At 44.3% G+C, this 16,374-nt stretch overlaps 1 protein-coding gene across 1 annotated transcript in view; it reads right to left on the bottom strand.

Annotated features, from left to right (window-relative positions):
- Positions 1-16,374, bottom strand: part of LOC125311273 (protein bicaudal C homolog 1-B-like) — a 52,310-nt gene that overhangs the window by 26,531 nt on the left and 9,405 nt on the right. The window contains 2 exon segments of the mRNA XM_048269170.1: positions 4,761-4,830; positions 11,777-11,823. Coding sequence (XP_048125127.1) covers positions 4,761-4,830; positions 11,777-11,823 — 117 coding nt within the window.

Raw genomic sequence — 16,374 nt, 5'->3', positions numbered from 1 at the left:
AAAAGACGTTCACACAATAGTTTTACATCTCTCCGTTTCCTTAATTTGCCCCTGTTCATACTTTCCCCTTAGTGTACCCCAATGCCCCAACTCTACCCCCCTCCTCGTCATCTCTCTTGTTCTCCCTCTTTTGCTGTCACATAAATGGACTACTTATGGCATCCACACATTTACACACAAACACAATTAACCGTACAGAGCCGAGCACTGTGTCTTTGAATGTCAGAGCATGGCCTCACATCCTGTCTCTAAAAAAAATCACACCAGCTTGTCTGGCGCCTGCCACCAAGCCCTGTCAAAGCTGCTTAACTTTCACTTAACCACCATGCCAATTTCCCCCCTGAACCATGTCCATGCACACTTATACAAACAGACACACACACACACACACACACACACACACACACACACGCCTGCCCTAACCCGTGTATATACCATATAAAATGGCATATCGGTTTAATATCTCATGCTCACAAAGCCTTAGGTAAACACAGTCGTTCTATTTCAGGAAGACATTCAGAGGTACTGTAAAGAATTCAATGCAAAGCCTCTGGCCTTTACTTGCACCTGGAGGCTAGTGTAGCCACAAATCTAGGTCAAATGCACACTGTGCAACATAACTAAGAAAACAGACCCCAGAAAATCTGGGATAAAGTCTTTGTGCAGGCCAACCCAAAGGACGGCTCTGCAGACAGTCATATCCCAGTAGGGTTTATCAGAAATCATGTGATCCTGCCGGGCCCCAGTCGGTTATGGGTATTTAGGGAGGGCACTTCCAGGAAGTGGTTTCATGAAAGTACACCTTCCAAAATCCCTATACAAAAGCTTCAGTCTCCACTTTCCAGAATATTCCCCAAGCACGAGTGGTCATGAGGAATCTACATTTACATTAATGGCCTATGAATAGCTCCTTTCCTGTTAAGTTTAAATGTACCTGGCAGGTCTCCCATTCTCTCTCTCTCTCTCTCTCTCTCTCTCTCTCTCTCCAAAATACATAAAAGTCCTCTAACTCCAAATCACGTTTTACATCTCCTTATATTAAGTTTATGTATGCAAACATTTCCATGTCATTGTTTGTTTTACTCCATTCTCACACATTCTTTTCCCCTCTCACATCAGTGCACACTGCAGTGAAGGAGAACAACTGATTCACTCTTACACACACACACACACACACAGAAATTGCACAAACCCTAAAGCAACAAGGACTGATGTCAGTGACCCACATCTCTTGGCTCTGTACAGTTCAGATGCTGTGTGTACTGAATACAAACACAACACATACTGTACACATACAGACATAGTGAGAGAGAGAGACAGAGAGAGACAGACAGACAGAGAGAGAGAGAGAGAGAGAGAGAGACAGACAGAGAAAGAGAGAGAGAGAGAAACACACACACACACACACCCACACACACACACACCTGTGTTAAAGGGGCTACCAGATTTCACCTCTAGTGAGTAACTGCAGGAGGAGGCGCCTTGACTCCCCCAGCCCAATCAAATCGGGACCCGCCATATGGAAGTCATTAACAGCGTCTGTGTCTGTGTGTGTGTGTGTGTGTGTACGTGCATGTGTGTGTGTGTGTGTGTGTGCGCATGTGTGCATATATGCACGTGTGTGTGTGTGTGTGCGTGCATGTGCTCGTGTGTGTATGCCTACGACCGTACAGTATATGCCTGCTGTTGTTGTTTTTACAAACGCTCACAGAACTCCATCAGTGCTCCACTCTGGCTCCGGCCAGTGGTAGCTATCCCTAGCATCTCTCCTGATGAGCGAACCGCACTTTAAATTGATAATTGACAAACACAGAAGAGACAACATCATGGAGAGCAGGGCCAGAACTGCTTCAACTGAGTTGTTGATCTTGACAGCAATGAACCATTTGACCTCCTATTTAAAAAAAAAAAAAAACCTTGGCAACAAAAGAGCCATTTGCAGTATGGCTCCTGTCCTAATGTTAAAGAGAAGTCTCAGACATGGCAGGTTCATCAGCGTGAAACGAGCCCATTGGATCACAACGTCTCTTTCACAAAACCTCACATCTGGGCTGGCCGCTGGATGAAAGGCAGAGTGGGAGATGGAGGGAGGGAGGCAGAGAAGGAGAGAAAGATGGAGTGAGAGCAGGAGAGAGAGAGGGCGGGAGGGAGAGAGAGAGAGAGGGGGGATGAAAAGAGGGCACAGGAAGGGAAAAATACTGGGAACGGTGCACATGGTTTTGCATTTCTTTAACGGACAAGAAACAAACACTAGTCGAATTTACACAGTTGGACTGTTGACGAAATTAAGAAGAAAGAGAAAGGCAGAATGGAACGATAAGCAAGCGGAAATACCGGAAAAGAAAATGGGACATTGAAACAGAAAACATACAAAATTGAGAAATATTTTTTTCCCCTTAGTTACACATTCTCTTTCAAAAACGTATCTAAAGGTTGACAGCCAAAAATCTGTTTACTGTCAGCAGAGCTTGAAACAATTTGCTTTAATGAAGGTGTATTATTACCCTTGGCCTCTGTTTGTGTTTGTGTGTGTGTGTGTGTGTGTGTGTGTGTGTGTGTGTGTGTGTGTGTGTGTGTGTGTGTGTGTGTGTGTGTGTGTGTGTGTGTGTGTGTGTGTGCGAGAGAGTGAGACAGAGAGAGGGGCAGCCGTTGCCTACTGGTTAGGGCTACGGACTGTTCGAACCTCGACCAGTAGGAACGGCTGAAGTGCCCTTGAGCTAGGCACCTAACCCCTTCACTGCTCCCCGAGCGGCGCTGTAGCAGGCAGCTCACTGCGTCGGGATTAGTGTGTGCTTCACCTCACTGACAGAGGAAGAGGAAGGATGGGAGAGGAAGATGTGAGCAATGGCATGGCACAAATGCAAACACAAAACTTGGATGAATCATGCACACTTACAGGCATTTGAACATTTGAACATGAACATAAGCATAAAGCCAGACAGATGGACACGCTTTGGGGTGAACGCTTATCATTCCCAGCCCTGGCGGCATGGATTAGATGCCGAGACATGTAGCTGGACATCCATGTCCCCTTCCAACCCACCAAGAGTTGCATGAATGCCCAGGCATGATTGGGAGGGAGTCTGTAATAGGGGTGACGTAAGACATAGTATGATGCAAGGATACAGACGCCACACACACACACACACACACACACACACACACACACACACACACACACACACAAACACACACACACACACACACACACAGACTATTCACCACTCTTCCCTGTGGTATTGGCCTTGCTGTCTCTCACTGACACCATGAGAATGGGGAGACCAGGGGATCAGATGAAAGGCTGATGTGTACAGCAAGTCCCTTTCCACATCTGTTGGCCAAGATAACTCAAAGGCATGTCCACTTCTGGACATTGTAATGACTGTAAAAAAGGCACTGAAGTGTGTTTTGCAACTTCAACTGTGTGGTGATGGATTCATGATGCTGTTAAAGCACATGTGCCTATAGCTCTTAATCTTATGTAACAACTTTTCTTTGGCTTGATTTATTCTTTTCAATGGAACGGTGTGTCATCACATTGTTATGGTCAGTCTAGGAATTCTGTGTGGCGTTCTATCCCTTTTTATTCCATAAAGATTCACACAAGATCCTGATTAATATATTAGCATTCTAAAAATTAATTCTAAAAAAGTGTGGGTGCGTGTGCGTGTGTGTGTGTGTGTGTGTGTGTGTGTGTGTGTGTGTGCTCTTGTAGGCATGTCTGTCTGTCTGATGAGAGTTTAGTCACAGAGGAGATAATGGCCAGTGATGGGCAGACTTGTTTTCCCCCATGTTTTCTGCGTTTACGCAACATGTTCAGCGGTATGAGCCAACTAATCGCGTGTCTGAACTCCAGCTATGAACTCCTCACTCCCTCTGGATGCCTGACAGCTTTTCTGAATGGACAACAGCTGAGATTAGGTCCAGCGCTCTCGCTCTCTCTCTTTAAACTCTCCCTAGCCCCTTCTTTCAATCCTTACTTGTTTGAAAATGTTCCTTGATTCAAAATGTCCACTCTAGCTTTTTTTTAGCACTTCAAAGGATGTATACTAAATGGTTGCCATGTCGTGTGCGATTCCATATACCAAGCATCATATGGGGAAATTACCTTATGGTACCCTGCTTGACCCACTAGACCTAGAATGGATGGCCAACCCATTTCAGGAAACAGCATCTGTATCTTGTAGACTTATCGTCGTTTTACTGATATGTCACTTTTTCCTCAACTTTTTGCTTTCTTGATCTTTCCTTTCTTCTTTCCATTTCTCTCTCTTTCTGAAAAGTCCTGATTTTCTTCAAGGCTATAGTCAGGATGTTACGTAATGTTGTTGGATTCCACATCTGGCATGATGGCAATGCACTGCCCCTCTCTCTAGAGGGGGAGGAACGCGGGGTCACATCACACAGGACATCCATAAAACACACACACACACACACACACACACACACACACACACACAGAACAAGAGAGCAAGAAAGAAGAGAGAGAGAGAGAGAGTTTCTTTTTACACACGGACGCACACACACACACACACACACACGCACACACCATTATGCATATAAACTCCCTTGTAAAGACAGTGACACACTCAAGGCGGTCAAAGTTACCCACTTTGGCTGAATAAGAGATTATCTGCTAATAGATAACTAGATATCTACACTCCCATACTGTGTCACAAAATAAAGAACTCACTCTTGACAATTTAATAAAGAACCACACTAGCAAACCTAAGACTGCTGAGTCAGTTGGCTATGTTTACCTTTTTTGGACTTGGCTCCTATCTTGAGTTTGGAGGGCCAGGCAATCTGTGTGTCTGTCTCATCCATCACCTGAAAGTCAAACACATAATTGCGGACACAAATAAGAAAATCAGACAGCATAGCGTGATATTAAATAAAAAAAGACTGCAAATACACAAATACAAACATCACACACTTGCAGTCTACCGGTGCAGACGTAAACACCTGCTGACTGCAGACTAAGTTTCACTGGTAGTATCTCTGGTTATGCATGAAGCAGACAGCATGTGCCATGGCTTGCACACGCCTCCAGCAGTCCCAAGCCCCTGCAATAGGGGTCTGTGTGTAGAGCGGCTCTGTGGGGCGTTTCAGAAGTCTGTAGAGGAATTCTGCTGCGTTCTCGTGGGAGACATGTGTCCCATAATCAGATCAGTCTGAGCCATGTGGATCTCCTCAGCCTCCTCGAATAACCTGCCCGCCTGTTTCCCTGACCACAGCACTCATTCACACGCAAACATGGGTCTCGGTGGCACAGGCCACAGGAAGTCTTCTCTCTCTCTCTCTCTCTCGCTCTCTACACACATAGGCATGCACACGCCCACAGAGACACACGCTCACGTGTTCCGACACTTATGGCCAGAAACACACACACCAGCAACACTCACTGCACTCAACACGCACAGACCCACACACAAATGACTCAAATTCCCCCTGACAAGCACACTCTCACTCTCACTCTCACACACACACACACACACACACACACACACACACACACACACACACACACACACACACACACACGACAAAGATATGCAGCATTAGAGACAGGCTTGTTCTGGAAAAAGTGTCTAAATGGCTGCCGTGAGCAGGGGGCTGATCCCATTCCCAGTCATTGGCAAAGGACTCCGCTGTTGGCACGGTCACTCCCCCCAACACACCGTCCACAGCAGCCGCCTGCCTGGTCACGGCCTCAGATCATGCATATCCCACTTAAACGATAGCAGATGGAGAGAGTGAGGGGGGGGAGAAGGAAGACAGTTAGAGAGAAACAGGAAAAAGAACGACAGAATCGAAAGAATGCAAGGCAAGAAGAGAGGGAGAAAAAGATGGAGAGAGAGAGAGAGGTGAGAGAAGAGGGAGAAAAGGAAAGAAAGGAAGGAAGAAAAAAAGAAAGGACGATGGAGAGATTGCACAGCGGCAGCAGGTATGTACGCAAACAGGCCTTGCGCTCCTTCCGAAACATGGAGGCAATCCATCAGCGATTTCCTAAAGCACAGTGATCTGATCACAGGTGTAGCATTTAACTATAACTAACTATCTCTGTCAACACTTCAGCATCAGAGGTGTTCTCCAGCACACTGCTGGTAGCATATGCACACACAGCAGCCAAGACAGGCTTCAGATGCAGCAGGCTGCTAAGGCTCCTCTTAATGAAAGATGGCGTCTCATTGGGTAAAAGAGCCTACCACCTGTGCACACATACACACACACACACAGACACAGACACAGACTCTTTTGCGCTCTCGCTCTCATTCTCTCTCTCGCTCTCTCACACACACACACACACACACACACACACACGCACAAACACACACACACAGCTGGGAGTGCTTTGACATTCATCCTATGAGACTGGAGACTGGAGTGCCTGCTGATGGTCCAGTGGAACATAAGTCTTGCTCACCAAATTTCTTAATCTCTAAATCATGGTTTCATTCTCTTCTCTCCCTCCCCTCTCTCTCTTTCTCTCTCTCTCTGCCACACACACATGTACACACAAGCACACTTTGCTGGACTGCTTTCCTGTCGGTCATCCTGTTATTAAAATGCATACTCATTCAAGCACTGTTTTGAATATGTTTAGGCCAGAAGATAGTTCTCCCTGGACTTTTCAACACTCATTTTTCTCCAAATCACTCAGGGATGTTTTCAGCTTTTCCATATTCCACCAAAATAAAAGCACAAAACTTCACAACAAGCCACAAGTGTGTGTGTGTGTGTGTGTCACATACCTAGATATATACACATAAAAAGGGGGGGGGGTAGATCTAGCTAAATTGTGTATCCTTTCTAAGGCTGAACAGCTGCTTTATCCATAACTTGCTAAATTATCCCTTTTTCAATACACCACCAAACACCAGCTCATTAACACTGCCTGACAAACCACAGATGGGTTAACCTTAGAGACGCCGCAAGAACCTCCCACGTGTTGACAAAACCAGACACACACGCGTGCACATCCACACACACATGCACACACACACACACACACACACACACACACATATACAAAAGATATGCTGCATGTATTAACTCCCCAGTGCTGCATGTTGGAGCGCACATTGCTGGAACATTTTGTTCTGGGTGTCATTAAAGAATTTATTTTTCCGCTTTTCCGCACTTTTATCAGTCTCAGGGGCATAACTAGGAGTGGGAGTGTGTGTCTGTTTGTATGATTGTGTGTGTGTGAGAGGGAGGAGAGAGAGATTGTGTGTGTGTATGTGTGTGTGTGTGTTTACACCTCTGTCCGTCAACCTTGACTTCACTTATGCATGAGTCAGTAACCAAACAGCACAGTCCATCAATCCAACTCTTTCCATCTTCCCCCAGAATGTCCCCGTCAGGAAATGTCTAATTCTCAGGTGGCGGCACTCCAGCATCCAGCGGTGAGGAAATAATCAGAGTGGCACGTGAACTAACAGACGCAATGCAACGCAGTCCAGGGAGTGCCCACCCTTTCGTCCAGGGGCTCAGACAATGGGAGCGTGGCCAGGTATAACAAGAACTCCATCAGTGTAATTCTCTCCGATGCGGGCAGCGAGCGAGCGAGCGATCGAGCCAGCAAGCTTTTGTTCTTCTAAGTCTGCATTCATGAACTTCTGTCTTCTCCTTCTCCCCACAGCTGCTGTTTTTGGCAGCCTGGGGCACATGCGAGCGATTTCTGTGGGACCACACACTGTTTTTTAAGAGTTTGTTGTTTATTTTTACTGAGGGGGCCAGCGAATACTTCTCCAATGGGTCAGATGGGGTTTTTTCGGGAAAATTAGGTTAGCTATATACGTTGAAGGTTGAAAAAAGCTCTGGGACACTCACCACTGTTACAGGTTAAGGTATACTGTACGTCTCAGATTTAACTAGCGCTAATACATCCCTACTACGAAGGACCTAAATTCAGTGAGCACAAAAAGCAAACCCTGTTTGTGGATGTGGTTATGCATGTGCATCTGTGTGATTATTTTAGTGTTTGTGATTACATACAGTGTGTGTGTGTAAGTGTGTGTGGATAATGATGATCTTAAGTGTGGAAAACGTAATGTTCTTATTGAATCACACATCACTTGAGAGCGCCATTTCTAATCAATATATTGCAACAAACTTAATTAACACTTTTAAACAGTTTTTAAGATAGATGGATAAGCTAGAGGCTTAAAAACTAAAGCCTGATTTCACTGTCCCCTTGATGCTGTTGATGTCATGATTAGAGCCTATCCCCCAACGTTCTATAACAACATTCAGATTTCCACACATGGCTACATTCAATGACAACATTCTCTGTCCACCAGTTCTCTGCAGGCACCGGGAGGCATTCTTTAAACGTTTCTCATGTGGAAAAATAAAATTAATCCAAAGCAGAAAAGAGTCGAACAGCAAACTAATCGAAGAGTCGAACAGAAGAGTCGAACAGAAAACTTCCACATCTTGTTCTGTTTCATACTCATCTTAAAATGGATTAAATTCTTTTTTTTTTTTATCAATCTACACACCATGATCCAATACTCTTTCTACCAAAGAGCACCTTCACAAACACTTCAAGCTACCAGAGGAATTACACCGCAGCCCTCCAAACTCGTTCCATTACTCCAATTTGTCAATTTATAAAAATAAAAGACTGAAATGTATAGTACTATTTACTTAAGCATTCGGACCCCTTGTTACACCACTTGCAATTATCAAACTGAGGTGCATTCTACTTCTATCAATGATCCTTGAGATGCTTCTACAACTTGATTGGAGTCCATTGGAATCCTGTCTCACAATTCTACGGACAATTCTCTCGATCTCGTGGCTTGGTTTTCACTCTGGCATACATGATCAACTGTGAGACCTTATGTAGACAGATGTGTGCCTTTTCTAAGAATGTCCAATGAATTAATTTAGGCACAGCTGGACTCCAATCAAGCATCTCAAGGACCATTGATAGAAGAAGGATGCACCAGAGCTCAATTGCAAGCATCATAACAGAGGATCTGAATATTTCAGTATTGGATTTTTTATCCATTTTAAGATGAGTCTGAAACATAGCAAAATGTGGAAAACTTGAAAGGGTATGAAAACTTTCCAGTTGCACTGTATGTCTGTCTGTTTGTGTTTACAAACGTGTGTGTGTGTACTGTACGTGTGTGTGTGTGTGTGTGTGTGTGTGTGTGTGTGTGTGTGTGTGTGTGTGTGTGTGTGTGTGTGTGTGTGTGTGTGTTATGTTCAGTGTATGTACAACTACGTATGTCTGTGTATGGCTGTGTTTGTGTTGTGTTGTGTTCTGTTCTGTGTGTGTGTGTGTGTGTGTGTGTGTGTGTGTGTGTGTGTGTGTGTGTGTGTGTGTGTGTGTGTGTGTGTGTGTGTGTGTGTGTTCAGTGTGTGTTTTTGTGTGTGTGTTTATGTGTGTGTGTGTGTGTGAGAAAGAGAAACTGCAATAATCACCCCAGAAGCAAAGGGGATATGCTTCTCCCTTCCTGTGTTGACTCAGCTGAGGACCCTTTGAAGAGAGCAGGGAGGAAGAGAGAATGAGTGGGAGGACAGGAGGAGAGAGGAGGATGACAGAGAGGAAGAGGGGAGAGGGGAAGAGAAGGAGAGAACGGGGGAGAGAGGACAGAGCTGGGAGATAGATAGAAAGATGGAAAGAGAGAGAGGGAGAGAGAGAGAGAGAGAGAGGGGAGAGAGAGAGAGAGGGAGAGGGAGAGAGAGAGAGAGATGTCCAACTCGTCTGCCGCGGTGGACATCATGAGCCTCAGAGCTGGCTCAGACCTGATGTTGTTTCTCTCGTCATGGACAATAACTCCTCCAACATCCACAGACTCCCGTGCGAGAACACATACACCACCAAACTCAACACCAAACTGCTGCACACTACCACAGAGTATTTGGAAATCATTAATGCGAAGTCCATGACTCATGTAGACAGTCAATTATCTTAAGAGGACATATCTCTCTCCGTCTCTCTCTGTCTTTCCTTCTCTCCTTCTTCTCCTCTCCATCTCTTCCTCTCTCCATCCCTCTTTCTTTCCTTCTCCCCTCCATCTCTCCCTCCCTCTGTCTTCTCGTCCCCATCTCTCCGTCTGTGGGCTATCTGAATGGCACATGATATGGCTGCTGTGCTCTCCCACACCTGCTGAAGTGAAAAGGAGCTGGCAACAAAACGATCGCTTTGCAGACTTGTGTTCACCCATGGCGCATTTTATATCCCGACTGCTTTTAAACTCCACCGACTTGTTTACTGGTGTGCAGCTGAGAGCTTGGCCACGTGCACCCGCACAGCACACACACACACACAAACAATGTACACCACAGAGAGGCCCTCTATCCAACTATCCAGTCTACCCAGTAGTGCCAGGATGCCAGAAACAGCAAGAGAGAGAAACAGAAGGAACTAAGAAAGATGGAGAAGAGTAAACAAGACACAAGAGTGTTTGTGTTGTTAGATGAAGACTGACAGATTAAAAAAAAAAACAGACAGGGAATTACACAGAGGAAGGAGAAAAGGAGAAGAGGAGAGAGGGAGAGAGTAGCAGGGAGGGGAGGGAGGTTGGTGACATCACTGGCCAGAGCGGAAGACACGCAGACAGTAAGTGAGACACTGGGAGCGCTGTTTGAAGAAGCACAGTGTTCTGGGATACACCCCCACATACTCTATGGAGCCCAAAACAAAGACATTATGGCCAGATCACTTCAGCCTGCGGTGCTGTGTGTTTGCCTCTGTATGAGTGTGTGTGTGTGTGAGAGGAAGAGTGTCTATCCGCCTGCCTGCCTCTCTCTCTCTCTCTCTCTCTCTCTCTCTCTCTCTCTCTGTGTGTATGTGTGTGTGTGTGTGTGACCAAGATATCATATGCCATCATAAGTATGCCGACGGATTAAACTGTACTGTACATCTGTAAAACTTTAGGCAAATTCCATGTGTGTGTTCTATGTAGATCTCCTAGCTACTATGTCCACTCCCGTGCCAGCAACTGTGTCAACACTGTAGACTTCCATTTTGAATGATGGAACATCGGGCTGCTGGAAAAGTATCTAAAACAAGCAAGAAGGAGCCTACATACTCAGGGCCCTTTGGAACATTTGTCAAAAAGAAAGAGTCTTGTCCATACCCTCTGGGTGTTAGTCCACACCTTGTCAAACATCTGACATTTTATTTAGGTACTATGAGTATGAGTTATGCACATTCGTGCCATGTCCCCATAACAATCCCTAAATATTCCACCACCCCAGTCGCATTGCTGCCTTTCATGTAGGAGTTCATATAGCATTTCAGGACTAAGTGATGACAGTAAACTCCCGATGTCCAAATCATTAGAACTGAGCATGCATGCATTCTCTCTTTCACACTTACTCACAGACACAGACACAGACACAGACACACTTTATGTAAGGGGACTCTGCAAAGTTTAGACTATGGACAAACAGGTGTGGTTCCACAGAGCTAGATGTGCGTGTTCTGTATGGCATGCCGGTGCAGTGACCTAATTCCCATGTGAAATGTAAAAAGTAAATGTCTGCAGCACAGTACAGCACTGTTGTTTCTGCTCTAATTAGGCTCAGGGCTGGATACAGACAAGCGGCCAACTAGGGTCCTATCTACTTAAGAAATCACACACACACACCCCAAAAATATTTAGTTATAGAGGTGGAAGTAAAGCTGAAATCAGAGAGTAAAACCATTTTAGGTATTAATTTTATAGTTTGTAACTAAATGATTATTCGATTAATTGTTGCAGCACTAACACTTACTCACACACACGCACACACACACGCACAAACTCACCTTCTGAAAGAAGTCTTCACCTCCATTAATCCTCCCTTCACTGGCAGCTGTTAAAAGATCGAGACACAGTCCACCATTATGAAAAGGTCATAAAAAATGTGATTGCACACACACACCAGCTAAGCAACTGAGACTTCTTGATAAAGTTGTGATGACGTGGATAATAAGCCAGATATGAAGAAAAATGCACACAAATGTCCTACAAATTGCAATGTTGGCAAGGGTAAAGAAATAATGGAGATTAACCGATAAAAATGTTTGACATCGAATCCTCCCCTGGAGCTTGATATCTCCTCACCTCTCTTCTTGAAAACATGAAAGTTGAGCTCTGATGTTTTCATCAGTGAGTATCAGCAATGTCAACACAGCATTCCTTATTTAAGAGGGAGGGAGTCTCAGCAAACGCATAAGAAGGCAGTACAGTCCCAATTCCTGGGCAGTGTGTTCCTTTTAACAGAACTGTCCATGTAAAGAATTACCAGAACATGGCACAGTGGGCATTTATGTTTGACTTTTTTGGTTGTACATGAAATGTGTGTGCTGAGCCTGTCAATCAGAGCACTGAAGCACTACACTGAGGGGTAGAGTGCATTTTGAAAGATATTAGTTCATATATTTTGCCAAATATCACTTTACGAGATCATCCATGTATAACCCCCAGCCCCTCCTGGGCTACACACACACACACACACACACACACACATTATAAATGACCAAACGCCATTCCAAACGCTCAAACTTTCAGCCATCTGCTGAGAATGCCTGCCGAGTTTACCTGGGCGGTTTGCCCAAACTCCTTTTAAGCTGCATGCGCAACCTGAGACGTTATCGCGCACACAGACATATATATTGTTCATATACCTCAATAAATTCACTACAAGATAAGTGGTGAACTGTAACCGACCACCAACGTCCAGGGGAGAGAGACACAGGCGCTGAGCTATGTTTGTGTGAGAAGGCGGCGGCCATCATGGTTGTGCTGTGATTAGCACGCCGTGCGAGAGGTGTGAGTGTGTGATAGGCCCATTAAAAAAAGTCTGCGCTTGTTCCTCGGCTGCTGTGGATAAATCTCAGACAGACTGCCAAAGCCTGGAGGGCACTGCAGGCACTAAGCGGTCCCACGTGTTTGACGAGTGGGGAGGAATACACACACACACACACACACACACACACACACACACACAAGTACAGATGTCCATGGACTGCATACACCATGTACAGGAAGTAATGTGCCCCATAAATTTAATAACTTTTATTCTCTGCTCCATGGTGGAGGAACAATAACATGGTAAAATGGGAAGTTTTAATGTGTGTGTGTGTGTGTGTGTGTGTGTGTGTGTGTGTGTGTGTAGTACTCCAGTCTTCATTCAATTGATTTGTCAAAAGGGATATTTTTTGTCACAATAGAAAAAATGAGAAGCTACCAGATGGGAGCGTCTAGCTATTGAACAGTGCAAAACTCACTTTGGGACATCTCAAAATGTCAGCCTTGGCGCCAACCATAGCTGGACCTTGCCATGTGCTGAGAAGCAAGTGAGACCACATTATTTGGTCAGAAGAGGCAGTCAGGAAACCACAGGCTTCTGGTGAGACCTTTACATTTAACTGGGGTCAAGCCTGTTCCGCTTGTCAGTGTATAGGTCAAACTACAGTAAAGGATGATGAAACTGTTTGAAAAATGAGAAAACACTCAACACTGTTTTACACTCAGCTCAGCTCAGCCACAGAGCTGCTAGTCGGAAATAAGAAGAGAGGACAATGATGAGTATATATATAAGTATAAGTATAAGTATAAGTATATATACTGTTTTGATCCTGTGAGGGAAATTTGGTCTCTGCATTTATCCCAATCCGTGAATTAGTGAAACACACTAAGCACACAGTGAGGTGAAGCACACACTAATCCCGGCGCAGTGAGCTGCCTGCAACAACAGCGGCACTCGGGGAGCAGTGAGGGGTTAGGTGCCTTGCTCAAGGGCACTTCAGCCGTGCCTACTGGCCGGGGTTCGAACCGGCAACCCTCCGTTTACAAGTCCGAAGCACTAACCCGTAGGTCACGGCTGCCTAACAATCCCTTCACGTGAGCCATGTGTGTAAGAAAGACTCTGAGCTCATATCGCCAGTGGTGAAAAGGGGAATTTAACTGTGGAGGTCAGAGCGGTTGACCCTGTTAGTAAAACCTACTGTTAGAGCTAAACATGGTGAAGCAGCTTCTAGCTGCCATGCGGCTCAGCTCTGGAACCAACTTTCGGATGACATCAAAAAGGCCTCAACTGTAGCCAGTTTTAAATCTAGACTTAAGATCAAACTGCTTTCATATGCTTTCTGCTTAATGCGCTGAGTTACAAATTCTGAATCCGCTTTGACTATATTGCCCTTCTGTGCTTTTATTTGTTATTATTGTTTGGTTTTGTTTATGTAAAGCACATTGAATGACCTCTGTGTATGAAATGCGCTATATAAATAAACTTGACTTGACCAAACCAAAACAAATCCAAAATCCTAAATCACTGTGACTGTAAATCAACCCAAAGTCCGATATCGCCCATCCTGGTATGCGTGTGCCTGCCAAAGGACAGATTGGAAACAGAGTCGGCAATCAAACACAAGTTCCGGACCGAATATGGCGGCAATATGCTGCATTAAAATCTGAATCAATATACATTTTATATATAAATATACATCAATATAATTTTTTTACAGTGACCTTGGTTTGTATAAACCTACAGAACGCTCATGCTTTCATTTAACTTTATTTCAACTGTTAGATGCAACTTGGCAACAACTTACACGTACACTTGGCAACAACGTAAAGAAAGGGATCGCTTGATTAATACGCACATGCACATCCATATCCTAATAATCAACTACCGCATGATGCAGTAAACACAACAATCACAGCCTTCATTAAGTGAGATGGCAAGTTTTCAATCACAAACTATGTTGACATATCCTACAAGCCAATAGCAAACCCATGGTGCTTGAGGATAGTAATCGATATGGCGGTGTGCTAGCCAGGATGGCAAGCTTTCTACATGAATACTGTGGCGTTACTAAGCAGTATAATTGGCTCTCTGCTGTGGTCTCCTAACACCAGTTCTCAGCAAAGAGCCACTGGCTGGCTCCTGTTTGACAATCTCTTCAGATTAGAGGTCCCCAGGAGACAAGCTCCAGCTAAAACAGCAGCCAATGGCGCTGGCATAAGCCAGTAGGCTATCCCTGAAGTGCTCTTTCAATATCCTGTTGAGTTAATGATGCAAACAGCTGAGACTGTAAAAGCTATAGTACTGGACTGACTGGCCTACTCATGTGGCCACTCATATGTATGTTGTTTGCTGCAGGAAGTCTTCCTGACACATAGGAAAGAATCTCAAGCTGCAATGTGCATGTCTGTTGCTCCTGCTGTTAACAGAGCTTGCGTAGTCCAGAGAGGTAACTGACTTGTTCTGTCAGCATACATTTACATGATAACCATCAGAAGGTAACTAAAGCCCAATGGATTTGGCAGTCAGTGCTTGAAGAAGTTTTATTGTGTATACGTTGCACACTAGAGAATACAAGGTCACATAATCTCTGGAATGTTCCAGGTAAGATTTAGCCATTCATCTCATGATTTGTCCATGAAAAGAAGTAGACACTGTTCCAAATCATCACAGGAAAGGTGCAACCCGTGGAGAGTGGGTTAGATCAGGACAGTGCACTTCCAATCTCAGCTCCAGAGAGAAAGAAATGTTAGACACGCCAGTATTGAGAAACTCCAAGAGAACACACATGTTGCAATTGGTAAAAATTGATATCTGAAAAAAATCTGATTTCCTTGCAGACACCAGTTTAACTGAAACTTTTAAGATTTACCACTGGATGTTAGAAATGATTAATGTCAGTTTAATATTTTATTGCTTACGTGATTTCAGAAGTGCACTTTACAAGCAAAAAATAAGATGTCAGGGAGGATAATAGTTACACACTAACTTGTGAAGAATGTGAAAAACATTTAAACTGACAAAAATATATGCTACATGGAAAAGCATGTAAAAAAACACATAGGAATCATAAAGACAGTCATATATTTTTTTTAATCTATGTTACTGCATATGAAAGGGGATTGTTGTCATAAAATTAGGGATCCTTCCATATCCAATAACATACTGTATAACATATGACCTACCTTTATGTCAATAGGATATAGAAATGAGCATTATATAAATCTTACAGTCCTTTTCCATATGGAATAGTATAATGACTAGGACTAGCGTAACAATAACAAATGCTGGAAAACCATGGAATGAGTTTGGAGGGCTGCGGCGTAATACTATTGGTAATTTAAAGTATTTGTGAAGGTGCTCTTTGGTAGAAAAAATATATGTAAAAGTCACTCTTAAAAAAAAGATGCTTTAATAGATCGTTGATCATGCTAAAATTGCCAACATGTTTCGGCCTTGGCTAGGCCTTCATCAGGGCAAAATCCATTACAGGCAAGGTGTTCAGACAGGTAAGATAAATCAGCTGCTGTTCGACTAACACCAGCTGACGTGGGCGGAGTTAGATAATTAGCCTACAATCAGGTCTAGACCTTAACACTTTATCACATATACATA

The sequence above is a fragment of the Alosa alosa genome, chromosome 18 (genome assembly GCF_017589495.1).
Source record: "Alosa alosa isolate M-15738 ecotype Scorff River chromosome 18, AALO_Geno_1.1, whole genome shotgun sequence".
NCBI classification, from domain to species: domain Eukaryota; kingdom Metazoa; phylum Chordata; class Actinopteri; order Clupeiformes; family Clupeidae; genus Alosa; species Alosa alosa.
This window is presented reverse-complemented; position numbering and strand designations above follow the sequence as displayed.